General features: G+C 36.0%; 5 protein-coding genes and 1 non-coding gene across 7 annotated transcripts; 3 read left to right on the forward strand and 3 right to left on the reverse strand.

Moving 5' to 3' along the window:
- Positions 1-1,556: 1,556 nt before the first annotated feature.
- LOC149384053 (uncharacterized) lies at positions 1,557-2,024 on the reverse strand. The gene has a single exon (XM_089627980.1). It carries the CDS (start codon positions 2,022-2,024, stop codon positions 1,557-1,559), a length of 468 nt encoding a protein of 155 aa, XP_089484106.1.
- An 11,854-nt stretch (positions 2,025-13,878) lies between these two features.
- On the reverse strand, positions 13,879-14,343 carry LOC149384054 (uncharacterized). The gene has a single exon (XM_089627981.1). It carries the CDS (start codon positions 14,341-14,343, stop codon positions 13,879-13,881), a length of 465 nt encoding a protein of 154 aa, XP_089484107.1.
- A 1,742-nt stretch (positions 14,344-16,085) lies between these two features.
- TRNAH-GUG (transfer RNA histidin (anticodon GUG)) lies at positions 16,086-16,157 on the forward strand. Its single transcript has one exon. It is a non-coding gene; the product is annotated as a tRNA-His (tRNA).
- Positions 16,158-16,307: 150 nt separating this feature from the next.
- On the forward strand, positions 16,308-22,008 carry LOC149384056 (DNA replication licensing factor MCM7-like). The gene is made up of 15 exons (XM_089629245.1): positions 16,308-16,425; positions 16,508-16,575; positions 16,850-16,909; positions 16,988-17,211; positions 17,299-17,476; positions 17,644-17,766; positions 17,855-17,944; positions 18,174-18,316; positions 18,556-18,733; positions 18,919-19,110; positions 19,325-19,497; positions 19,639-19,842; positions 20,036-20,201; positions 20,900-21,121; positions 21,420-22,008. Exons 1-15 carry the CDS (start codon positions 16,392-16,394, stop codon positions 21,522-21,524), a joined length of 2,160 nt encoding a protein of 719 aa, XP_089485371.1. The 5' UTR covers positions 16,308-16,391; the 3' UTR covers positions 21,525-22,008.
- A 298-nt stretch (positions 22,009-22,306) lies between these two features.
- Positions 22,307-23,353, reverse strand: LOC149384057 (uncharacterized). 2 transcript variants are annotated; one of them, XM_089629247.1, is made up of 2 exons: positions 23,166-23,353; positions 22,307-22,697 (listed from the first exon to the last, which is right to left on the reverse strand). In XM_089629247.1, the coding sequence occupies exon 2, from the start codon at positions 22,691-22,693 to the stop codon at positions 22,418-22,420; it is 276 nt and encodes a 91-aa protein (XP_089485373.1). In that variant the 5' UTR covers positions 22,694-22,697; positions 23,166-23,353; the 3' UTR covers positions 22,307-22,417. The 2 variants fall into 2 exon arrangements, with proteins under 2 accessions (XP_089485373.1, XP_089485372.1); XM_089629246.1 differs by having other exon boundaries at positions 22,307-22,702.
- Positions 23,354-23,507: 154 nt separating this feature from the next.
- DIM1A (Ribosomal RNA adenine dimethylase family protein) lies at positions 23,508-25,978 on the forward strand. Its single transcript, XM_089627610.1, has 3 exons — positions 23,508-23,873; positions 24,556-24,956; positions 25,502-25,978. Exons 1-3 carry the CDS (start codon positions 23,562-23,564, stop codon positions 25,830-25,832), a joined length of 1,044 nt encoding a protein of 347 aa, XP_089483736.1. The 5' UTR covers positions 23,508-23,561; the 3' UTR covers positions 25,833-25,978.
- Positions 25,979-26,055: the final 77 nt, after the last annotated feature.

Below are 26,055 nucleotides of genomic sequence, written 5' to 3' on the forward strand. Positions count from 1 at the left end.
AGATATGTTTAGACACATAGGTCTATAGTTTATACACAATATGTGATGTCTTCTCCGAGAGATTAGCAGATGATAACAGGTCTACCAGTTTGTACTCCGGATAACGACATATAATAAGTATTGTTAGATTTATCTACAAAAATGTTAACACTTGATCATCGTCTAGCCGACCTCAATTCTGAGTGGTAATTAATAATCTTGATGTCATTTACACCACGCGAATCTTTTGGCTAATAATTACATTAAATATGATCTCTTTGAGAAGGCATTAGTCATTAGTATGAAATCTATAGCTTGGCTAAAGAAACAAAAGATGGCTCTTTAATGGTTTAAAGACCTGCTATTTAGCCCTCTTCAATAACTTTATCCTCGTGTCGTAAATATCTCCGTTTCTTCGACAAAGAGTTATACTTGCTGCAAAGATCTTCCATAAGGGAAGTTCAAAGGTCACTCTCACAAAGCTGGACTAAAAAGGACGAGTGGAGATTAATTTGTTTTTTTTTAATCTTGTTGAATTTTGAAAGTATTTATTTATTGCATTGAAGTTTTTGAATCTTAATACTTGTAATTTGTGCTTAAATGTCCAATACAATGGATCATATATTGTTTAATGTAAACTTGAAAACTAGTTATCTTATTACTTGTATTTTCTTATCATTCCGGATATATTAAACTTAAACTTATATTTCACCAAGGTTTTAAATGCCAGTGAAAATTGGCGACTTTCTCCGATGAAGACGTGTTTTGTCGTTTCGTCCTTGGATGTCGTTCAAAAATCGGCGAAACGACTTGTCGTTCGGCTGAAAAACGGCCGACTCCCTTTTCGTTTATTTTAAAGAACAAAACTGCAAGCCATTCGAGGAAATTCGAAGAAAGGAGAAACGGAGAGTTTTGGATATATTCTTTCATTCCAGTCAAGCGAAAAAGACGATCCAATTTTCTACGACAATCGGTGAACTTTGGTCCTTTTGATAAATATTTTATTGAATTATATTAAACAACTATTTTAATATATTATTATAACTGGAGGCATGTATTTATATTCAAACCTATTTAAATTTATTTTTAATATAATTTGTTATTCTAGTTAAAAATTTAACATAATTAACATAATATATATTTAATTATATTATACAACATTTTTTCGTTCGGTTTTTCATCGCTATGTCATGAAAAACAGCGTTTGAAAATGGCATACCAATTGTCATTTTTCACTTTTTCGGACTTTTAATCGGTGTGACGGTTTTCTATAAAGCATGAAACTCGAAACGGCATCGAAAACGACATTTCGAATCTTGAATTAATTTTACTATTGTTTTTTCATGTAAATATTGATTTTCCGTCGAAATAATATAAAGTAAAATGAAATGAAACAAAAGAAAAGGGAAGGGTTATAATGAGATATAGGAAGTAATGATGGTAAACGATAATTATCAGAGCACAACTTAATTAGAACATCATACATATTTTATTCTAGTCTTTTTGACTCATCTTCCCATTACAAATTCTTATTCATTATAACTTATTATAGTACTCCATATAATTATTCGGTACACTTAAGTAACGAGGCGAAGCGGTCCGGCGGTGATGACAGCGACGGCGTTCAAGACAGGCTGGAGGAAGCCGATGAAGGTGAGGGTGCCTCGGAGGATTCCGGTGGGAGGGTAAATGAAGCACCGCGCGATCGGGAGCCGAACCACCACGAAGCAATCCGAGGGGTTGAAGAAGAGAGACTCGAGCGTGTTTTCGAGGACGAGCTCGAAGAAGCCGTTCACGTCCGCCACGGTCTGTGCGAGGGATTGACTCCTCCCACCGCACACTAGGGCCACGTTGGTGCCGTTCAGGATCGGCTGCGTTCCCGGCGGTGGGGGCGGTGGCGGAACGCCACATGTCAAGCGCCCCAATATTCGGACTTGGCTCACCGGGGTCCCGTTGATGATGATCAACCCGCTCGACTTCGTCGTGGCTGTTAAGGCCACGAGGAGGAGGAAAAGGAGGGTTTGGCGAGATAATATCAATGCCATGTTTTTTTTTTTTGCTTAGCTTGGTCAATGTACTTTTAGGGTTTATTAGGTTATGAAGCTTGAAATATATATACCTTTCCTATTTATAGGTTTCAAAAGAAGTTTCATGCATGCAAGGGTTACACATTGTAATTGTTAAATGAGTTTGTTAGACTACCAAATTAAAATACTTATTTCTCTATTATTATATTGCGTATGTTGTTTTAAAAGATTTTATATGATGTCACTTTATGGTGAATGTAAGCCAAGGAAAAAAATGCCGATTTCGTTGCCGTTTCGAGCCTCCTGATTTACGGAAATTCGTCATGCCGATGGAATTTCCAACGGAAAAATTGTGGAAATGGGCAAGTAAAATGTCGTTTTCAAATGCCGATTTCCATGGAAATTCGACGTGCCGACGGAAAACCGAACGGAAATAATGTTGTAAAATATATTAAAAATATATACATATATACATTACATACACATATTTTTTTTATTTATATATATCTTGTTTATTTTTTTGTTAATAAAGAAATTTTCTTTAATGGGCTTATTTATTTATTTATTCATTGTTTATTTATCTATTTATTTATATCGTTTATTTATTTATAAAATACGTATATATATATACACACTTTGTTATATTATATAATGGGCTTATACAATTATATATACGTTTACTTGCATAATGCAAGTTGTTATATTATATTATCTCAAGTAGCATTTGATATCAATAGGTGTTTGTTTTTAATGGGCTTATAGTACCATATATTTCTTTCATTCAGCCCATGGACAGTTTTTTATTTTGGCCCACTAGGGCACATTTTATATCATCTTCTTCTCCAAAGTAAAAACGCCACACACGCAGACAACTGAAAAATTTCGGAGAGTGACACCACGAAAAGGAATTTCCACATACTCGACCGATTTTCGCCGAACAAACGCTGATTTTGAACTCCGGTGTGACGAAAACGAGGAAAGTCGCCGATTGCCCAGGAAATTCGCCGACAAAACTTCGTCTTCTTCGTTGGATTTGCAGTGGCCGCTCCTCTGTTTTTTTTTCTTTTCTCCCGACATTCGACGATATTCAGCGACAAATACATGTTTTTATACTGAGACTTCAACGACATTGAGCGATCGTTTTTCAAGGAAACGGCGTGTCGTTTCGCCGATTTTCCAGCGACAAAACACAACGAAACGAGCTTTTTCCCTGTCGTCCGCCGCTATCCCTCCGGCAACGAATTTCCCGGCGAATTTCCTGGATTTTCGGCGGCATTTTAATCCTTGATGTAAGCAATGTATATACTTGTTTAATATATGTTAGATAAGCTGAATTTCACAAAATATATATATATATATATATATATATATATATACATAATAAGTTTCACTACTACAAATGTTGGATTACACAACGGATATTCCACAACGGAACACAGTACCGTTGTGGAATCTATATGCTTCCACAACGGTACAGTTGTACCGTTGTGGAATGTCCGGGATTCCACAACGGGTCACTGTACCGTTGTGGAATGTCCGGGATTCCACAACGGTACAACTGTACCGTTGTGGAATCTTTATGCTTCCACAACGGTACTATGGTACCGTTGTGGAATCCCGGACATTCCACAACGGTACAGTGACCCGTTGTTGGATCTCGCCGTGGTCAAGGCATCAACTCGCCGCGGCCAAACTCTTCCACAACGGTACAATGTACCGTTGTGGGAGATCTGTAAAACCAAACATTTCGCCGCGGCGAGCTTAAGCCTTGGCCGCAGCGAAATGTTTCCACAACGGTACAATAACCCGTTGTGGAAACATTTCGCCGCGGCCACGTATATATTTCGCCGCGGCGAAATGTCGCAGACTGGAACTTAAAAACTTCCCGCTCGATTTTTTTTTCAAAATTTCAGAAATTTCATTCTCTTCTTCTTCTCTTTCTCTCTTCCCGACCAAAACCCACTATCTCTCTCTCTCTCTCTCTCTCTCTCTCTCCAACCCACGCCCACTCGCCGCCCCTCCTTCTTCCTCCGCCGCCGTCGCCGCCCTCTCTCTCTCTCTTCTCTCTTCTTCTTCTCCGCCCTTCTCTCTTCTTCCTCCAACCTTCTCTTCTTCTCACCTTTTTTTCTTCCCCGCAACCCTCTCCTTCTTCTCCGCCCTTCTTCTTCTTCCCCGCCCTCCTTTTTCTTCTCCGCCCATTTCTTCTCCCCCGTCCTCATTTTCTTCTCCGTCCCCTTCTTCTTCTCCGCCCTCCTTCTTCTTCTCCGCCTATCCTTCTTCCAAACCCACTCTTCACAAACCCACCAAACATTCCGACCCACCCCCACACAAACCCACAAACCATGCCTTCGACCACAACCCACATCTCCGACAACTTCATTGACTCACCACGCCCCATGCTCGTCGTCTTCACTCCGGGTAAGTATTTTTTATTTAATTTGTATTTTTATGTTGAAATTAGGTTAGAATTGTTTATTTGTGTCTAAATTATATAGATATTGAATAATTGAATTTGATATTTATGTAGAAAATGAGTGTGGAATTGAATTTTGGTTTGAGTTTATGTTGGATTTGAGTTAGAATATTTGATTACCTTGAGTTTGAGTTGGAATTGAGTTAGAATATTAGATTGAATTTCGGTTTCAGTTTGTGTTGGAATTGTTTTGAATCGAAATTGAATTTCGGTTTAAGTTTATGTCGGAATTAGTTTGAATTGAAATTGAATTTCGGTTTGAGTTTGTATTGGAATTGGTTTGAATTGAGATTATGTTTAATTTTGTTTTTTCATAGATTATATCTACTACAACCAAGGAAGTGGATAAAAAAGTAAATTAATTACATGTTATTTGAAGTATTTCATCTACACGAATATTTTTTTTCTAATGTTTTTTGTTGTTGTAGTAGACAATAACAAAAACCTTGCCTCCGACCACAACCCACATCTCCGACAACTTCATTGACTCACCACGCCCCATGCTCGTCGTCTTCACTCCGGGTAAGTATTTTTTTTTATTTAATTTGTATTTTTATGTTGAAATTAGGTTAGAATTGTTTATTTGTGTCTAAATTATGTAGATATTGAATATTGAATTTGATATTTATGTAGAAAATGAGTGTGGAATTGAATTTTGGTTTGAGTTTATGTTGGATTTGAGTTAGAATATTTGATTACCTTGAGTTTGAGTTGGAATTGAGTTAGAATATTATATTGAATTTCGGTTTTAGTTTGTGTTGGAATTGTTTTGAATTGAAATTGAATTTCGGTTTAAGTTTATGTCGGAATTAGTTTGAATTGAAATTGAATTTCGTTTTGAGTTTGTGTTGAAATTGGTTTGAATTGAGATTATATTTTATTTTATTTTTTCATAGATTATGTCTACTACAACCAAGGAAGTTGATAAAAAGGTAAATTAATTACATGTTATTTGAAGTATTGAATTTACACGAATATTTGTTTTCTAATGTTTTTTGTTGTTGTGCGTATAAGGATTTTTTTTTCGGATTTCAAGCTTGACAACCAAGGAGCCCGAAGTAACAGTCAATCAAAGTTTACGTAGAATTGAAGAAGTCATATACACCGGATAACTTAAAAAAAGTTCGAGAAGAGTGGATATTTTATGTACAAACTTTTATTGAATGTGAATATTAGTTTGATTTTGGATGATATAGATATTTGTTTTGGATGTTTTTTTTTATATATATTTGGTTTTGGATGTTATGAATATTTTGTTTTGGATATATAATTTCATTTCAGGTTTTTTAATTAGAAAACTACAAAATAAGCTCTCAGGTACAATTTCGCCGCGGCTACGTGTACAGTTCGCCGCGGCGAATCTTTCCACAACGGTACAATTGTACCGTTGTGGAAAGATTCGCCGCGGCGAACTATACACGTTGCCGCGGCGAGATATTTAAATCTGTTAAATTTTTCCACAACGGTACTGTACCGTTGTGGAATCCCTAAGATTCCACAACGGTACTGTACCGTTGTGGAATCCCTAAGATTCCACAACGGTACTGTACCGTTGTGGAATCCCTAAGATTCTACAACGGTACTGTACCGTTGTGGAATCCCTAAGATTCCACAACGGTACGAGTACCGTTGTGGAATCATTACACAGCGGAGGATTCCACAACCGTACAGAACCGTTGTGGAATCATTCCACAACGGTACTGTACCATTGTGGAATCCACTGTTTGTAGTAGTGTTTGTGACGTACATTTATCTGATATTTTTATTGTATAGTAATTAAAAACTTTTATTGGAAAAATAATATATAGTTAAAAATAAACGTCTATTTGATTTACCCACTTAGAGCTTGTTGATTTAAGAAATTAAAGAAAATACATTAACATTCTAGTGGAGTTTCATATTAGACGTTTATCGGGGTTGGTTATAGTATGTCGTATACGATGGGACTGTGTACTCCTTGGATGTAAGTTGCTCGAGCTAGAGTATACTAGCTAATTTGAAACATGAAATTGATAAAATAGTCAATCTTTGATTTATTACTCTAGCTAATTTGAAACATGAAATTGATAAAATAGTCAATGTTTGATTTATTTTGTAGATTAGCTAATTAACCACATTAACCAACATAAATAGACAATAATACCTTTCATTTTAGCTTCATTTCAAAAGAAAGGTTACCAAATATAAATTAATTAATAAAAATAAATAAATTAATAAAAAAAATATGACAATAAATAAATATTTCATTAATAGATTAAAAAAAATCTCTAAAGATATTACGAGATCTTCACTGCCGGTCTTAAACGCCAAGTCAACTTGTGTAATTTTCTGTCGATCTTCACCGTCGGTCCGTCTCGAACCATCAACTCTCCGGCCGGAGACACAGAGTTGCCAATTATCTTACAAATAAAAATCAAAATTAATACGAATAAAACATATTAACACAAATTAACACATTCCAACAACATTTCAACACTAACTCATAAATCAACACAAATTAACACAAACCAACACTAATTTTCAAATCAATAGAAATCAACATAAGTCAACAGATTTAATAACAAATCAATACAAATCAACACGTATCAACACAAATTAACAGATTCCAAAGACATTCAACACTACTTTTAAATCAACACAAATTAACAGAAATCAATAGACTAATTTTTTTACGGGTTTCTTTCTTTAATGTGAATAATTTCATTGCCCGACATTTTCAACAGTTTCCATGACAACATATACACAATCTAACACAAATCAATACTAGTTTCACAAATTAACTCTAATTTCAAACCAACATCAATCAACACCAATTTCAAACCAACATCAATCAACAAAAATCAACACAGCCGAACAAAAACACATAAAAACACGATCGACATAAACTCTAAAAAACACGACCAGAAAAAACCAATAACAAACAATCAAGAAATTTCAACAACAAAATACCCACCCGTGCCAGATCTGAAGGGCGAGAAACCACCGGGCCTGGATAGGACCGGGTGTCGTGGAGTGCGACCACCCGTGCCAGATCCGAAGGGCGAGGGACCACCAGGACTTTGTCCTCACCCAATGCTCGCCAGCTTGCACTAGTACAAAATATAGCATCATGTGCGACTTTTTTCGCACCTGAAAGTGCAAAAGTCGCACCTGATGACTCTTTCCGGTGCGACTTTAGATGCGACAAAGTCGCATCTAAAAGTCCGCACCTGATGATTTTAGGTGCGACTTTCCGCACCTGAAAGTCGCATCTAAAAGTTCGCACCTCAGCGGGGGAAAACTCACGCAGAGAAGACGCTGCCGAGTCTGGATAGGACCGTGCGCTCCAGATCCGAAGGGTGAAGGACCACCGGGCCTTCATCCTCACCCGGTACTCGCAGGTACTCACCGAGTCTTCGTCAAAGAGAGGGAGAGAGAGAGAGAGAGAGAGAGAGTTCTATATCTGATATAAATGTAAAATCTCTCTCACGTCTGACTATTCAATATATATACATATATATGTTAACGCCGTTTTTGGGTTAAACACTTAGAATCACATGTGGCTCGATCTAGGACCGGACCCTATGATCTCACGTGGATCTAGAGATGGTGAAGTTGATCGCTTCTTGAATTGTTTCGTCTGAAGTGGTTTTCGAGTTCGCTTTACTCTCCGAGATCTTCGTATTCTTCGGTTCCTTCGGGTTCTTCGGGTTTGTTGTTTTCTTTGAGCCCTTCAAGTCCTTCGGTTACTTCGGCTCCTTCGGGTTAATCGAGCCTCTCACCTAAGAAACAAAAAACGTAAGCTTAAAGAGACGCAGAGGGTTTCCCCTCGACGCGCGCCCCGACGCTCAACATTAGTCCAATCGTGGTGCCGAGGTGGGTGATATCAAGTTCGTCTCTAAGGATTTTAGAGAGAGAAAGAACGAGTTGTGATTTGGGCAGCCTTTTTCCAAGTTTTCATTACTTACCTTATGTCTTGTGAGGGTGGGGTATTTTATAGGTGAGCTTTGAGGTTGTGGCCAAGATATGGAGAATCATTGAAGACCATTGAGAATGGCCTAGCATCTGAGCATTGACTTCGTCCAAAAATGTGACTCCGATCATCGTCATGAGACTATCGGCATTGAGTCTTGCCGATAGTTTATGAGATGATCGATGGTTTGCACGCCGAGGTTCTACACGCCGATCAGTCTGATGGGCTCGTGTTCGCCAAAGGTCATGATCGCCGATAGTTTCACGCCGATAGTCTCGGTCATGAAGCTCGCCGATAGTTTTATGGCGATGGTCTCGGCCATGAAGTTCCCCGATGGTCTAACGCCGATGGTTTTGTGTCGATAGTCTCGGTCATGTAGGTTCACCGATGGTCTTGTCACTTGGAGGCTCGCCGAAGGTTTTCGAGAATTTTTACTTCATAAATCGCCTCGCGCGATATTAGTTATGAATTTTCCTCGATGGCATTCTTGATGACTTGACTTTAGGATTTTAGCTCTTTGTTATTGGTCTTTATGTAATTCACTTCGAGGTTTTCCATAGAATCTTTTTGTCTAAGGATTATCCCCTAGTTGACGTTGCGGGACTTTTCTTGGGATGTCGTCTCAAAGCTATTCACGGTTCAACGCTATTCATGGGATTTGGCGACGCATCGACTTTAGTCCAATCTTGACACATCAAGTTAATGGGCTTCGTTATTGGAGGGATGACCCAATATTTCGTGGGCCTATTTTTTCGGTGGTCCGCTAATTTCGCATCTCGGAAAAATAACGGAATAACAATATATATATATATATATATATATATATATGAATCTTTCTTATTTTACATTCTAAAATAACGGAATAACAATATATATATATATATATATATATATATATATATATAATCTTTCTTATTTTACATTCATATATATATATATATGAAATACAAAATCAAAGAAACTTAACGTTTTAATCAATTTTGATTTTCTTAAATTATATTTTTTATTTAAAAAATAAATATTAAAAAGGGCAAAACTGGAAGTAAAAATATTGGCTGAAACGTCGCGTCAGCGAAATTAGTTATTTCTCAAAATAAATTTAAACGTTATCTAATATGCAATCTTAACGTTTGAATTTGACTAGTCCGTCTAATTATTCAAATTTTAAAGATGTATAAGCTCCAACAATAATTTTTTTAACCTGATATATTGATTAGTTTTACAGTTTGAGCATAAATTGCTAAAAGAAACGTATCAATTTAGTATTTAAAAATTTGCTAGCCGGAGTTAGAACTGCCAAATTCAAACAAATTTGTAATATATAAATTTTTTAACCTAATGTATTATTGCACTTACGACCTATCTATTGAAAATTGAACGTATAAATATAAAAAATTATATCATACATTCTGCTCAAGTATTTGCTTACAGCTACTAGTCCAGCTACTTACAAATATAATAATTTTTAAAACAGACAGTTTTTCTACATGCATACTATTTTAAGTACGAGCCATTGACAAAAACGATTAAAGCCACGTCGTCTCATGCCATCACAAAGATTCTCCTCCTATGCCCATACTAGTACTCACACTTGTTCTTATAAAATGAAAGGGAAACTGGATAAACTAAAGCTAACGAGGCTTCACTTTTGAAAATCAAGGTCTTAATTGTGCAGTTTAGGTAAATTAAGGTGTTAGACATTTGAAAGGTTCAAATACAAATACCTTAAGTTAAAATATGAACACGTAACTCCTTAACGCCTCTTTTCCTTCTCCCATTTCCTCATTTCATGGCCAAACACATCTCAGTTTCTCTATGAGAAGCTAGGGTTTCGAATATCGTTGAAGATCTTGCAGTTTCGTGGACTTTTTTTTTTTTTTACAAATTTCTTACTTTATCGGATATTTTTTAAACAACATGTCAACCTAATCCATTGCTCTTTCATTCGCTCCTCAAGTTCATTGCCAGAAGCCTTATTGACAGAAGAGCACTACGCTGGTGTCAGTTAACCGGATTATTTACCCTTTGTACCAATATCTAATAAAATATAACATCTTCTTACGATACCTTTGAAAAAAAACATCTTCTTAAGATGATGCATATGCCAGCAAGAGTTATTACTAAAGGTTAAATGTGATCATCGTAATTTAAAGGTGAATGTATAGATCGCGGGTAAAGGAAATTGGCCCCTCTCTGACCTCATATTATTACCAAGTAAAAATTAATCGATCATTAATTTAATTTTATTTTGTTAAAAGGGTGAATTAGCTAAATAGCCAATTTAAAGTTATGAATTTGTAAAATAGCTAACGTTTGTCTTAATTTAGTGAAATAGCCAAAATGTGCAGTCATCTGGTTTTTTTTTTTTTTTTAAATTGACCCCAAGATTAATTTTTTTGAAAGTGATAAATTGCTTATATTAATTGTTAAAAAATTTAATCTTGGTTGTCAAAATTTTTTTGAAAACGTTAACTTGGTTATTTTGCTGAAAAGTTGAAATTTTGACTATTTTGCTAATCAATAAGTTTCAAATGACTATTTTGTACAATTTTTCCTTGTTAAAAATATTTAAAACCGATTAAGTTTAACCGATTATATCCAAGTTAACCGTAGTCTACAAAAAAATGAAAAAATTGCAGAAAGAACCAAAAGGCACCTTTATTAAAAACAAAATCAATTTAGACAAAAGAAAAAACAGTGAAATCAAAATTTCATCGTTATTCATCGGATACATTTAAAAAAAAAATTAAAATTTAAGGAGAAACATCGACTCCAATCCAAAGTGTTGTTGGTCGTAAATATCATTGGATGAAAAATGAAAAACAATGAATTTATTTTAAGAAAAAGTATTTTCGTCCAAAAATATATTAGAAGTCCATTTTAACAAATATACAACTACTACATGTAATCTTGGATTTTAGCTGTTTATAAAAGCAAAGATGGTCTTACTGTTACCGTTATCGTACCGGGACTTCAATTTTAGGGGAAAACTGCTTATCGGAGTGGAAATCGAGGGAAATTCAGACAAAAAAAAAGAAGGAGAAACCGATACCAGTAAGAAACCGCTTACCGTAGAGTAAATGTATAACGAAATAATATTAATGGAATAGTAGTTAAGAAGAAAAAGTATACATTAAACGTTCAAAGAACAAGTCATCAAGAAACAGATAGCATGAAACCACTTGCATTTCATTCCCATATTATTTGGGAAATAGGTCATTGCCAGGTATCACTTAAGTAGGATACAATTTTTGTTTACTGTCAAAACATGTCTTCTAATCCAATAGTATCATGCATTATCAAGTCGAGGTTGGCAGTTTTCGAACCCAAAGGCCTCATATATGGGAGTAGTCATGTCTGATAATTATGTAAGAATTCAACAGATATTCACGTGCACATGGTTCACAAGTGTGGAGGGAACCAGCTAAAGGTTCAAAGATGTTTTTAGCACTACAACAAATACAAAGTTTAGCAGCGACATTTGTCGCGGCTGTAGACCAAAAAGCAGAGGCGGCTCAACCTTTTTAGGGGCCTTGGGCGATGGATAAAAAAAGGTCCTTTTTTATCAAAATATTTAGGATAAATTACATAAATGCCCCCTGAACTTTTGATCATTTAACAACGTAGTCCCTACTTTTATTTTTCTTACAGCGTCGCCCTTGAACTTTGACAATTTTACAAACTTAGTCCTTCCGTCTATTTTTCTCAACAATCCATCCATTTTTTCCCATGTGATTGGCATGTGACTATTTAAACAGGGACAAAATTGTAAAATAACAAAAAATATTGATTTTATAATGATTTAATATTATTAAAAATTATTATTTATTATATAAAAAAATAAAATAAAATAATTATGTAAAGTATGAATTTTTAATAAAAATGAATTATTATTTATTATTAATTTTCTATTATCGTGAAAAAAAGTATAATGGAAATGTATAAAAAAAATATTAAAAAAAGACAACAAAGAAAATGAAAAATGAAATTTTTTAATTTTAATCTATTAATTTTAAATATAAAATAATTAAATAAAGGATATATAGGTAATTTTAAATATTCAAGTTATTACACAAGTTAAAATAGACGGAATATACTCCCAAAATTTGACGGAAGGACTAAGTTTGTAAGATTGTCAAAGTTCAAGGGCGACGCTGTAAGAAAAATAAAAATAGGGACCACGTTGTTAAATGGTCAAAAGTTCAGGGGGCATTTATGTAATTTAATATTTATGTTAATATAAAATTGAAAAATTCAATTTATAATTTTAAAAGTTAAAAATGTAATTACCAAACTATACTAGAATTAAATTTAATTATGTCATTGTAATATCTTTTTTTACATATAATATGTTTTTTTGTAAACACAAATTCATAATTTAAAGTTTATACACATAAGCGTCTTAGGCCTACAAAATATAGAATGATGCTTGTCATTTGTAAAATTGTAAAAGGAATGGTTCTTTATTTTCTTGGAACAAGCTTTTGTTTTATTTTTTATTACTTTTTCAAAAGAATTAATTCATAATAGCATGTATAAATGTATGTTTATGTATATTTTCACACATCTATTTCAGTTTTATATGAGTGCAGTACGTGAGATTTTCCTAACTCTACATTTTCGATTTATATTTAAAGTCTGAGGACCTGTTTTTTTATATTTTTTTTATTGAAGTATGTTGGCTCCTTTTCTTTTGACTTGAATATGAGCTTTATTTCTGAAGAAGACCTGTTGCTTTATTTCAAGTCAACTTGAAAAAATGTGCCTCCTAAAACAAATATTCGCTGTACATAAAATATGGGCCTATATTATATTGAAGAACAAAATATGGGCCTTGCTCTGAAGGGGCCTGGGGCGACTGCCCCACTCGCCCCACCCTTCAGCCGGGCCTGCCAAAAAGTTGCGGCTAAATGATTTAGTCGTGAAAAATACCGTGGTTGTTGCCTCGTCGCTATCAAGTCGCGGCTAACTACTTCCGCGACTATTTAGCCACGACTAGTCGCACGCAATAGTTGCAGCTACAAATGTCATGAAAACGTTACATTTGATGAAAAATAGGTCATAAAAAATTGTTTTCAATGCCATTTGTTGTCATACCTTTGGATTAAATGACATCTATTGGATAATAAGAAATATATTACCAAATTGTCATGCTTTTGGAATAATCATTTCAAATACATCGTAACTTAAAAAAAATATAGGATTAAAGTAGAATACAAAGAAGGGTCAATCATAATGAGATATATGAAGTAATGATGGAGAAGAAGAATAATAAGCATTGCGTTGCATTACACCACAACTTGGATCTTCTCCTTGCTATAATAGATAACCATACTCCTTTTATTTTTATCCTTTATTTTTCTAGTCTTTGTTTTCTTATCATTTCATATTGGAAGCTCTTATTCATCATAACTTATTAGTACTCCATATAATTATCAGTTATATATTTAGGTAACGAGGCGAAGCGGCCCAGCGGTGACGATGGCGACAGCGTTGAAGAGAGGCTGAAGGAAGCTGACAAAGTTGAGGGTGCCTCGGAGGATTCCGGTGGGAGGGTACACCCGGCACCGTGTGATCGGGAGCCGAACAACAACGAAGCACTCTGAGGGGTTGAAAAGGAGCGTCTGGAGCGTGTTGTCGAGGACGAGCTCGAAGAAGCCGTTCAAGTCCGCTAAAGCATTTGCGAGAGATTGATTCCTCCCGCCGCAATTGAGGGCCACATTGATGCCGTTCAGGATCGGCTCACTTCCCGGCGGCGGGGGCGGTGGTGGAATGGGACATGTCACCTGCCCCAATATTCGGATTTGTGTCACCGAAATTCCGTTGATGATAATCAACCCATTCGACGTCGTCGCCGTTGTTAAGGCCACTAGGACAAGGAGAATGAGGGTTTGGCGAGATATCAATGCCATTTTCTTTAAATTAAACTTGAACAATGAGTTTGTGTTTTTTATAGGGTGTATAAGGTTGAGAGGCTTTGATATACATATCTTCTCTATTTATAGGTTTCAAAAGAAGTATTATGATAGGGGTGAATTGTAATTTTTTAATAGAGTTTGTTATAATCCCATATTAAAATATTAGTTTTCTATAATTGTAATGGGTAATGTTGTTACGAAAGATCTTATATGATGTCATTTTATGTTGAATGTAAACAATGTCTATACTTGTTTAATATGTTAGATGAGTTGAATGATACAACAAATCTAATTATACCAAAAAAAAATTAATATCAGTTTGTGACAAGAAGATATCTGATCATTTGATTGTATACCAAGTAACAACTTTTTTCCTAAAATTAATAAGAAATGTATAGGTTAAAATAAACGTCTCTTTGAGTTCCACGCTAGAGCTTTTTTTTAACTTAAAGAAAACAAAAAACAAAGAAATAGGTATCGATTTAGAATTTCAAAATTCATATGCTGATTTAGAGATGCCAAATAAAAACTGAGGAGAGGCCATTGACTATTGCACTTGTATCAAGTACCAAACTATCTATTGAAAGTTGAAACTCTAAATGTATATTAAAAAAATAATTATACTAGATACATGCTGTTCAATTATTTGCTTATTACACAATGCTACTAGCCATAATAAAATAATAGTTTAAAACGGACAGATGGTCTACATGCATGCTATTTTAGGTACGTAGCATATCCAACCCATACTCACACTTGTTGAGTTGTTGTATAAAATGAAATTGCAATTATCGAAACAAAATACATACAATATATATGATGAAAATTACACTACTGCAAAATATGATTTAAAGGGCATTATTTTTTACAGTTCTCCAAGAAAAAACGCCATTAAATTTTTTTATTTTTAAATTGTTATATGCTGCTATGTGTGCTATGCTACAAAGCGTCGTGAGATATATCACACGACGCTCTTAAATAAACGCAGTATATTATTTTGGCCCAATCACACACCACCAAATAAACGTGTCAAGAAAACAATACACGACGTTTATATAAAAACGCTATGTGTAATGCTAGTCAAATAACAGCACGCACGTGGACGTGTCAAACTATACACGGCGTTTTTTTTATATAAACGCCGTATATAGTTTTTAACTTACTCGATTGTGTTCGTCGATTCATTCCAGACCATCTTTTTTTCATTCTCTCTCGCAATTTTTTCCCTAAAACTTCCATTAACGTTTACCTTCTCAACTTTTACTGTCTCCATTGATCACATTCCGCCTCGTTCCACTTTTGTGATTGATTTATCACGAAATTCTTCAATTTTTTTTACCGATTGATCACGAATTTTAGAATTTCGTTATAAATTCATCACGAATTCTCAAAATTTCATAAAAAGTCCATGTTTTTTAAGACGTTTTAAAAAATGTCTCCAAATTTTTAAGAAAAACAACTCTACGTCACTAAAAGAATGACTTACAAATGAATTCAAAAAAATTCATTTATATATACCAACCTCAATGCCAATTAAAACGTATCACCTTATTAATTTAAAGGTTAGTAAATACAATATTGTCAAGTTACAAACTAAAGTTTCATTCTTCACTCACACATCCCTCCAATAGCTTGGAACAGACGGGAACAACTACTAAGAAGAAAGAGCTGGTCTAACAACTCTTTCAATATATCAAAAATATGTCTACATTAAACTTGTAACAGAAGAAACAAAAGTGGCTGTAGTTTAGTGGTAAGAATTCCACGTTGTGGCCGTGGAGACCTGGGCTCGAATCCCAGCAGCCACACTTTTGTTGTTTTACAATCTTTTTTCTGGACGGTTTGATCATGCTCTTAACGGAAAAGCCATCGATCATGACCGTCCATTGCAATAACATTAACCCGCCAAAACCTCTCTTACGTCAATAGATACTCCCTTTTGCCGCCAAATACTCAACTCCGATTTCCCTCTCTCTCTCTCAGAGCTCTCAGTCTTGCTCTCGCTTTTTTCTCTTAGGCTCTTCGGTCACTCTTAAGGTACGATGATGAAGGACGTCGATTTTGACTCCGACAAAGGTAAACCTAAACTACTTCTTCAGATCTGAATTTCTATTCGCCTCACTTTTTTTTCTTTCTGATTCGATCTTCAAATTCTCAGTCCTAGCCAAGGACTTTCTCTCCAACTTCGCCGACATCGATGGAGACGCCAAATACATGACCATCCTCGTAAGTTTTGATTGTTTCTATCGTATCTTCTTTCACTCTATAATTGCATTTGGCTGCGAGAAATAAACCTAGAAATCGTGCTTCTCTTTTTTCATTTTTGATAACTTTGGTGGTTTTTTTTTTTTTTGGTATATCTTTCAGAAAAGCATTCTGACTGAATTTCTTACTTTCTATTCGCTAAGCTTTTTTATTCAGAAATTGAGTGAATACTGTTTCGTTCGAAATTTGTGTCGGCAAAACTATAACTTGTGCTCTGTTATGTTTTATTTTTCAGCAAGAAGTAGCAAACCGCAAAATCCGATCCGTACAAATCAATCTCGATGACTTGTTTAATGTGAGTTCATAATTTGGTTTTGATTTAGCCTTGCCTGCAGTTTTTTTTTCCTATGGGTATTGATTATTGCATTTTTAGTGCAAGGATATGGACGAAGAGTTTTTCCGAAGGGTCACCGAGAATACTAGGAGATACGTTGGAATATTTGCAGATGCAATTGATGAGCTCATGCCAGCGCCTACAGAGGCATTTATTGATGATGATCATGATATATTGATGACACAAAGGTCTGATGATGGACCCGATACGATGGATGGTTCTGATCCTAATCAGAAGATGCCTTCTGAAATCAAGCGCTACTAGTAAGCTATGAGCATATCTTTTATTCTTCAATTTGGTATTTTAGCTCACCTCCTTGTTGATTTAATGATAGTTAATTATATTTCCAGTGAAGTTTATATCAAAGCATCTTCGAAAGGAAGGCCTTTTACCATTAGGGAGGTCAAGGCTTCACATATAGGTCAGCTCGTAAAAATATCAGGCATCGTAATTCGATGTTCAGATGTCAAGCCACTGATGCAAGTTGCTGTGTACACATGTGAAGAATGTGGTTTTGAAATTTACCAGGTGATCAATTACTTTGATCACATAAGAATGTTACATGTGTTACATTTTCATTTAATTTTGTGGGCTTTGCTCGATATTTGCGGTAAAGCAACATTATTTTAATTTTTTTGGTTTTCTATCTCTCTATGTAATCTAATGCTCTCGTTTTCCCTTTGTGACGCTAACAGGAAGTAACTGCTCGGATTTTCATGCCCCTATTTGAGTGCCCATCCAGACGTTGCAATATAAATAGAACAAAGGGTAATCTTATCCTTCAACTCAGAGCATCAAAGTTTCTGAGGTTTCAGGAGGTTTGTGGTTAGTCATAACTTCATGATCTTATGTTGAATTATATTTTTCCACAACAGGGGCTAACATTTTGATATGGTCAATTTTCAGGCAAAAATTCAAGAACTAGCTGAGCATGTTCCAAAAGGGCATATTCCAAGAACAATGACCGTTCACTTGAGGGGAGAACTCACAAGAAAGGTTGGTTATCTCAACCAGAATTTTTCTCTTTCAAGATAAATTTATCTGCACATAACATTGGGTTGACATTACAACTTTTAAGGAGAAAAATGCAGACACATTAAAACACTACACTTTCAATTACATTTCGGTGTGAACTGAACAGCTTCAGTTGGCATCACTATTGCTTGCAATATGTGGGTCTTTTTTAGTTACTTTAATTGATTTCTCTTTTATATACCATTTTTAGGTGGCTCCAGGTGATGTTGCGGAATTTTCTGGGATATTCCTTCCTATGCCTTATGTTGGGTTTAGAGCGATGCGGGCTGGCTTAGTTGCTGATACCTATTTGGAGGCCATGTCAGTTTCACATTTCAAGAAAAAATATGAAGAGTAAGCGTTTCCAGTTCTCAGTGTTGTACACTTGCTGATTCTGAATTTATGATAGTTAACACTCCTTAACACTGTTTAGGTATTATTTACCTCACATCTGTGTTTATATCACTTTACTTGTTTCAATCTCTGAAAATAAGCTCTTAGACTTTTCTAGTCAGTCATTGAAATCAGATGTTTCTTCAATTTTCTTGTGATCCTGTTATCTCTCATGATGTTTAAATTGCATTCTGGCGCAGTTACGAATTTGCAGGAGATGAAGAAGAGCAAATCGCTCGCTTAGCTGAGGATGGAGATATATACAACAAGCTTTCACGTTCCTTGGCTCCTGAAATTTTCGGACATGATGATATTAAGAAGGCTCTACTTCTGTTACTCGTCGGTGCTCCACACAGGAAGCTAAAAGATGGAATGAAGGTATAATAATTGACTTCGTATATTAAATTAAACATACAAAACTTCATGTAAATAAGCAACAATACAAAGTGGAGATAAATAGCTTGTGTGATTGAGGTTATTTCTTGATACAATTATGATTTTTTAAGCGGTTGTCGAATTGGGCTCCATATGATTCTTTTTTTATTTATTTTTTTTTATTGCAGATTAGAGGGGATTTGCACATTTGCTTGATGGGTGATCCTGGAGTTGCAAAGAGTCAGCTTCTTAAGCACATAATTAATGTAGCCCCGAGGGGAGTTTATACCACAGGCAAAGGAAGCAGCGGAGTTGGTTTGACCGCTGCGGTTCAGAAAGATCCAGTCACAAATGAGTTTGTTCTTGAAGGCGGAGCTTTGGTGAGCCATACTTTGCTCTGTTTAGTGTACATCATTGCTCGTTTAACCTCCCTTTTTTTTCTTCTTTACTTTACAATATTACTTGTATACATTTTTGCACTCACGATCCTCAAGCTTATCAGTTAAAAGAAACTATGGAATTTGGTTTTAGCTGAAATGCCGTTTACTATATTTCTCAACTTTGATTTGATTTCGAGTATTGTGGGCTGTTCAGGTGCTGGCAGATATGGGTATATGTGCTATTGATGAGTTTGATAAGATGGATGACTCGGATCGGACAGCGATCCATGAAGTCATGGAACAGCAAACCGTCAGCATTGCCAAGGCTGGAATAACTACATCCTTGAATGCAAGAACTGCTGTCCTTGCTGCTGCTAATCCAGCATGGTATATTTCCTCAATTTCAATATCTTCCTCATTTCTCGAGTTTATATATATATATATGTGTGTGTGTGTGTGTATGTATGTATATATGTATTTAGATGTATAATTCTCTCTAATCAATCCTTGTTTGTGTATATCTTGAAGGGGGAGATATGACATGCGTAGAACTCCTGCCGAGAACATCAATCTCCCTCCAGCTCTGTTGTCAAGATTTGATCTTCTGTGGTTGATTCTGGACCGAGCTGATATGGATAGTGATCTTGAGATGGCTAGGCATATTGTTTACGTCCACCAAAACAGAGAATCTCCATCTCTTGGCTTCACTCCACTCGATCCATCTGTGCTTCGGTAAGTCTTACACACTACATACTATTACTGTATGTATATATGTCATCAAACTTCCCGAAATGAACATATTTAGGTCCCCTTATCGTCTTTTTGATGCTATAACACAAAGTTTAGCCAGTTGGGTGTAGCTGGTTATCTATGATTTGTTTTCATCTGATATTTTCCTGTATTATTTGTGTGGATGTGTTTCCAGAGCATATATATCTGCGGCGAGAAGATTGTCTCCAACGGTACCGAAGGAGCTCGAGGAGTATATTGCCACTGCCTACTCTAGCATCCGCCAAGAAGAAGCTAAATCTGATGCTCCCCATACTTACACAACCATCAGAACTCTCCTCAGTATTCTTCGCATATCAGCTGTAAGTCTTATTTCTAAATTCACTTTCTGAACTACATTCACACCAATTCCCTCGGTTCATTACAGGACAGATAAAAGTTAGAAACATCATTTTATAGTCGGTACTCATTTACTTGTACTTGAAGGTTAGAAAATATAGAAATGAAATGGTTTGGCATGGGTTATTATAGATTTCCGTTTTTTTCTTGTTGGATAGATTTGGTCCTTACTCCTTATGTTCGACTTGTTATGAAAAAACTGATAGGACCCAAAGCACAAATCACCACTACCATTGATGAATTCAATTCAGTACTCAAAGAAGTGAACTAAACAGCTGATTACTCAAATTATCTAACTGAGCAACTCTTCTCATAAACCCTAATGATCTATATATGCTAAAAATAAATAATTAAATAATGCGATCAAACATGCAAAACGACTAATTTACCCTCCCGACAAAATTATAAATAGGTCATCAGGATTCATGAGAAGAGTTATTCAGTTAGTTTATACTCCGTAGTTGTATCACAGTTAGTTTATCCCGACAATGTAGAGTGATGCTATCGGAGGGTTGGTTCACCTCTTGAGTATTGAACCGAATTTATTAGTAATACTAGTGATTTGTATCACAAGTCTTGACAATAACATTGCTCTAGTATTTTGGCGTTATCCAAGATATGATATGATATGCCAATGTGAACCGAGTTCATTTGTTTGCAGGCACTTGCGAGGCTGAGATTCTCGGACACGGTGGCCCAGAGTGACGTGGACGAGGCTTTGAGGCTAATGCAGATGTCGAAGTTCTCGCTGTACTCGGACGATCGCCAAAAATCAGGGCTCGATGCCATCTCCGATATCTACTCCATCTTAAGAGACGAAGCTGCTCGCTCCCGCAAGATGGACCTCACCTACGCTCATGCCCTCAATTGGATATCTCGAAAGGTCACTTTTCAATATCTCTCACACCATGACTTACATGGAGAATCGGACTCGAGTGTTTCTGCGAGACAAAGGACAAAAATATGTAGACAAAAAGTTTTCAAAAAGACATCTTTTTAGGAGTCTTTTTATGCATCTTCAGAAAATTTCATGCATTAAGCCTAAAACTTTGAAAAGACTCCAAAAATGTCTTTTTGAAAAACTCAATCATATGTTTTTCTTTATTCATCTGCAAAGACTCTTTAATATTCAGGTCTTGATCACATTCATAATATTTTTGTTTTGGTTTTGGTTTGAGCAGGGTTATAGTGAAGCCCAACTGAAGGAGTGTTTGGAGGAATATGCGGCTTTGAACGTTTGGCAAATCCACCCTCACACATTTGACATCCGATTCATCGATGCTTGATTTGTTTGCTTTTGCTTGATTTACCATTTTACCGCATTTGAAACCCTGTTTATGCGTTTCATTTGTTTAGTTTTTATGTTCTATTTCTACCTAAGAAAATTACCTAGGCATGATTAATTAGGAGATGTTTTTTTTCTCATTTTATTAGTACCGTGGTAAGTATCGATTTAGGAATACTAAAAATTTAGACTAGATCATGTCTGCTTCAACCGCGAGAACTAGACCCTCGGATCGCTCTACAGGCAAAAGGGTGTCATGGCTATGCTGAAGAAGAATTACAAGACCGTCCATCGTTATACTTGTTTTTTTTTTTTCCTAGTTTGTTTTCTTTATTTTAATTTTTTGTTTATTTATAGCCTTTACAAAGGTTGATACTATTGTATAATGTAGTTTCGACTAGAGTTTGAAATGCCAATTTTGTTTTGGTTTTCAGTGGCTTCTTGTAATTAATTACTGAAGGAATGATGCAACACTTTGTGTTCAACCCTTTTTTTTTTTCTTTAAAAGTCATCGTCAGTTGCAAATTGCTATTCAAAATCCTTGATTTCCTTTGTATAACATTAAATTGCTATGAATACCATTTAAGTCTCTAGTGCTATACAATATGTATAACCAGTCAAATTAATCAAAATGCCAAAAGAGTAGGTGATTGTTACAATCACATTCACAAAAAGGCATGATTGTTTTTCGGAGAGACAGATTTTTTAAGCCAAAATTAATTGCCTTGATGCTAAATTTGTGACATACACAACCAATCTCATGATCTCAATGACTACTTAATCTTATGTAAACCAAAGCTTGCCTGTAGCAGTTCTTGAATAAAAACAAATAGCTTGCTATCAACAAAAACAACATAAACAAAGTCCGGTCTAAAAATAGAAGAGAATTCAGTTTCAGTTTCTTTTGGTCTTCTTCGGCTTCTCGAGAACCTCATTGTCGTCCTCGGAGGAGCTCATCTCGAGCGGCTCATCGGGAACTTCGATAGGGACATTGTTTTTGGTGATGTACTCCTTCAATATCGCCATGCTTGCCTCTTTTAACCCACTAAGCTGCTCGGAAATAGCTCCTCCTCTGTTCGAGCTCGCAGAGTGCTTTTCGGAGCCAAGGCAAAACGCCACTTTAACCAAATCAGGCTTGCAATTACTTGCCTCTTGAGCTTGTACCTCCATTTAACTTTACTACAATCAAGCAATTGAGTCACAGTAAGCTTAAATAATATACCTTCTTTTTTTCTTTTTCTTTTTTAAAAAAAGCAATAAAAAATATATCAAGGGTTTTTACATCTTGAGAGTAAACATAAGACGAATTTGTTTATATATTTATTTATCATTAAAAAAAAAAAAAAAAAAAAACCCATTTTTTAAAATTCTAGTTAACATGGAAGTGATAGTTTTTAGAACTGTAGGTAAGCAAATCTTACTAATCCATTATCCATATATACTCTTGTGTTTATTATGGCTCAAATTTAAAACCTTTGAAGTTTGAAAAGCTAGCAACTACACACTTCTCACGCCCAACATCACAGCATTGTAAACAATTACATCCACTAATTGTTTCGTTTCCCTAAAAAATGTGAAATTCCCAACTTAATAGAATAACTAAGAGCAGAATAAAAAAATAAAAAACAGTAATATGCATTACCAGGCAATAAATGCTCGAGATGATGACGATGGACTTGGTGGCGGATTCGGACGGAGAGGGAAACGATACTCGATTATTAGCAAAATAAAAAATAAATAAAAAATCTACTATGGCAAAATCAGTATATCCTAATCATAACGAAAAAACAGAAAGAAATTGCAATACAACATGAATGAAGCAATTTTTCTGAAGGCAATGATAATAGTCATTAAGCCAAACGACTTGGTTGAAAAAGTGGAAAACTTGTCGTATGCAAGGGAAAATTGTCGTATAAACTATTTGTCGTTTATCGTTTAATACAAGAGAATGAAACCCTTCTAAGACCCTAATTCCCAACTCTCTCTCTCTCTCTCTCTCTCTCTCTCAAGCCCCAAGAAAGAGAAAGCTCGAGCGTCCATGGCGGGAGGGAAGGCGAGGAAGGAGAAGCCGCGGCAGAGCGCCGGTTCGGCGCCGTACCAGGGAGGTATATCGTTTCACAAATCCAAGGGACAGCATATCTTGAAAAACCCGATGCTCGTCGACTCGATAGTCCAGAAAGCCGGAATCAGGTCCACTGACACCATCCTCGAAATCGGTCCCGGTACCGGAAACCTAACAAAGAAGCTTCTCGAGGCCGGAAGCTTCGTCATCGCCGTCGAGATCGATCCTCGCATGGTTCTCGAGCTCCAGAGGCGTTTCCAGGGATCGCCTTTCGCCACTCGCCTCAAGGTCACTCGCTCGCTACTTCTCGTTTTCAATTGAATTTCGCGAAGGAGAAAAAAAAAAAAAAAGCCTCGATTGATTGATTACATTATTGACTGAGTTTAGCTTAGTTTTCTGAGCCTCCACTGTGTAGAATTTTTGTGCTCTTCTCAATTTTAATCCATCCTGATTTTGTCGATTTCATCACTTTGAGAGTGTTCATCGTGACACCAGTCTTCTGGTTCCAAAGTCCAAATAGTGTCGTGTCAATGGAATGCATTAATTGTTGTTATCGCTTTTTTTTTTTTGCATGTCTACGAAACCTTTCACAGCTTAGTCAGGCATTTTTTTTTTTTTTTTTTTTGTGCTTGTACAGCCAACATGATTGAATTCTAAGGGTCTTTTTTGTTAGTATTCTGAAAGATTTATAGAGAGAGACAGAAAGATTTCGTTACTTCTAATTTTTATTTTTAAGTTAGCCTAATAAATTCATATATTCTTGCTTGGTGTTTGAATGTAGTTGAGTGAAATAACTTAGCTATGAGAAAACTTTTGGTGTTTGTTTGTGGTATTTATATCTTATTATCCCAAAATGAAAAAATTCCGATGAACAATAGAAATTTTCCGTCCTCTTCCGGTTCCGGTGCCCCGGGATCAATGATTCTTTTGCATTGCGTAACTAACGATGTAAAGACACGTGTGGAGGCAGGTGATCCAAGGCGATGTTCTGCGAACGGAGCTTCCGAACTTCGACATATGCGTGGCGAACATTCCGTACCAGATCTCGTCGCCGCTGACGTTCAAGCTTCTGAGCCGTCCGACTTTCCGGAGCGCGGTGATCATGTTCCAGCGCGAGTTTGCGATGAGGCTTGTGGCCCAACCGGGGGACAAGCTCTACTGCCGGCTCACAGTGAACACGTCTCTGCTCTCGCGGGTCTCGCACCTCATCAAGGTCGGAAAGAACAACTTCCGGCCGCCCCCAAAAGTCGACTCCTCCGTCGTCAGGATCGAGCCCCGGACGCCCCCAATCCAAGTCAACCAGAAGGAGTGGGACGGCTTCCTCCGCGTCTGCTTCAACCGCAAGAACAAGACCCTCGGATCGCTCTACAGGTAATTTTATGCTTTATTCGCTCCCTTGCGTTTTCACTTAAACCATGTTAGGGCCTCGGTTATTAGGGGGTATTAGAATAATAAGGGGTCCATTAGGAAAATAGTCAACTTAAACGTTTGACATTGCTAAATAGCCAACGTTTGGTAAATCTTAGATAAATAGTCACTTTCATATGTTTAAAAACGTAAATCTTAAAGTAAATAGCTACTTCCATATATTAGGCCATGTCATCATTTATGGCTATTTATTTAAGATTTACTAAACGTTGGCTATTTAGTAATGTCAAACGTTTAAGCTGTTTATTTTCCTAATTTTTTTAATAATAAGTGTAGAAGCCAGGGGTTTTGTTAGAACATCTAGAAGTTAGTAGAGAATAGATATCAAGAAGAATCTGAAAGTCTTTTGTTAGGTAGTTTTTAAGTTGGAGAGCACGGACCTCGCGAATGTCCGATACCTTTTTTGTATTTCTTTCACTCATATACCAATCGATACAAGAATTTTTTTTTTATTATTATTAACCCAAAGCTGTATCTGTTATGTACAGGCAAAAGGGCGTCGTGGCTATGCTGGAGAAGAATTACAAGACTGTCCAGGCATTGAACAACAACTTGGGTCAGAGTCATAGTCAAATCCCGAAGGGGGAGGGTAAGATTGAATTTTCGGGGATGGATTTGGATGACGATGACGACAAGGATGAGGATGGGATGGAAGTTGAGGAAGAAGAAGAAGAAGGTGGGCCGTCGGAGTTCAAAGAGAAGGTTCTTAAGGTCTTGAAGGAGGGCGATTTTGAGGATAAGAGAGCTTCGAAGCTCACTCTGCAAGAGTTCTTGTACTTGCTCTCTTTGTTTAACAAGGCTGGCATTCACTTCTCCTGATTTCTTCTTCTTTTTTTGGCATCGTTGTAGTTATTTTTCTTAGTTTTTTTTTTAATTATTTATTTATAGCTTTTACAAAGGTTGATGCTATTGTATAATGTTACTTCAAGGAGAGTTTGAAATACCAATTTTGTTTCGATTTTTAATGGCTTGTGTTATGGGTCGTTTTCCCTTTTGCAAGAAACATGACAACCCATCTCAGAGATAGAAGAAAAGAGACTCG

The sequence above is a fragment of the Urtica dioica genome, chromosome 10 (assembly GCF_054948205.1).
Source record: "Urtica dioica subsp. dioica isolate 48M chromosome 10, U.dioica_male_clone48M_v1_H2, whole genome shotgun sequence".
Classification (NCBI taxonomy): domain Eukaryota; kingdom Viridiplantae; phylum Streptophyta; class Magnoliopsida; order Rosales; family Urticaceae; genus Urtica; species Urtica dioica.

What these genes read in the sequence shown, in the direction of transcription:
- DIM1A (XM_089627610.1), top strand. Translation starts at nt 23,562, where the DNA reads ATGGCGGGAGGGAAGGCGAGGAAGGAGAAGCCGCGGCAGAGCGCCGGT. An exon ending in CTTTCGCCACTCGCCTCAAG is followed by an intron (nt 23,874 to 24,555) that starts GTCACTCGCTCG and finishes GTGTGGAGGCAG; the next exon opens with GTGATCCAAGGCGATGTTCT. An exon ending in ACCCTCGGATCGCTCTACAG is followed by an intron (nt 24,957 to 25,501) that starts GTAATTTTATGC and finishes TGTTATGTACAG; the next exon opens with GCAAAAGGGCGTCGTGGCTA.
- LOC149384053 (XM_089627980.1), bottom strand. Translation starts at nt 2,024, where the DNA reads ATGGCATTGATATTATCTCGCCAAACCCTCCTTTTCCTCCTCCTCGTG.
- LOC149384054 (XM_089627981.1), bottom strand. Translation starts at nt 14,343, where the DNA reads ATGGCATTGATATCTCGCCAAACCCTCATTCTCCTTGTCCTAGTGGCC.
- LOC149384056 (XM_089629245.1), top strand. Translation starts at nt 16,392, where the DNA reads ATGATGAAGGACGTCGATTTTGACTCCGACAAAG. An exon ending in AGTTTCTGAGGTTTCAGGAG is followed by an intron (nt 17,767 to 17,854) that starts GTTTGTGGTTAG and finishes GTCAATTTTCAG; the next exon opens with GCAAAAATTCAAGAACTAGC. An exon ending in CTCGATCCATCTGTGCTTCG is followed by an intron (nt 19,843 to 20,035) that starts GTAAGTCTTACA and finishes ATGTGTTTCCAG; the next exon opens with AGCATATATATCTGCGGCGA.
- LOC149384057 (XM_089629247.1), bottom strand. Translation starts at nt 22,693, where the DNA reads ATGGAGGTACAAGCTCAAGAGGCAAGTAATTGCAAGCCTGATTTGGTT.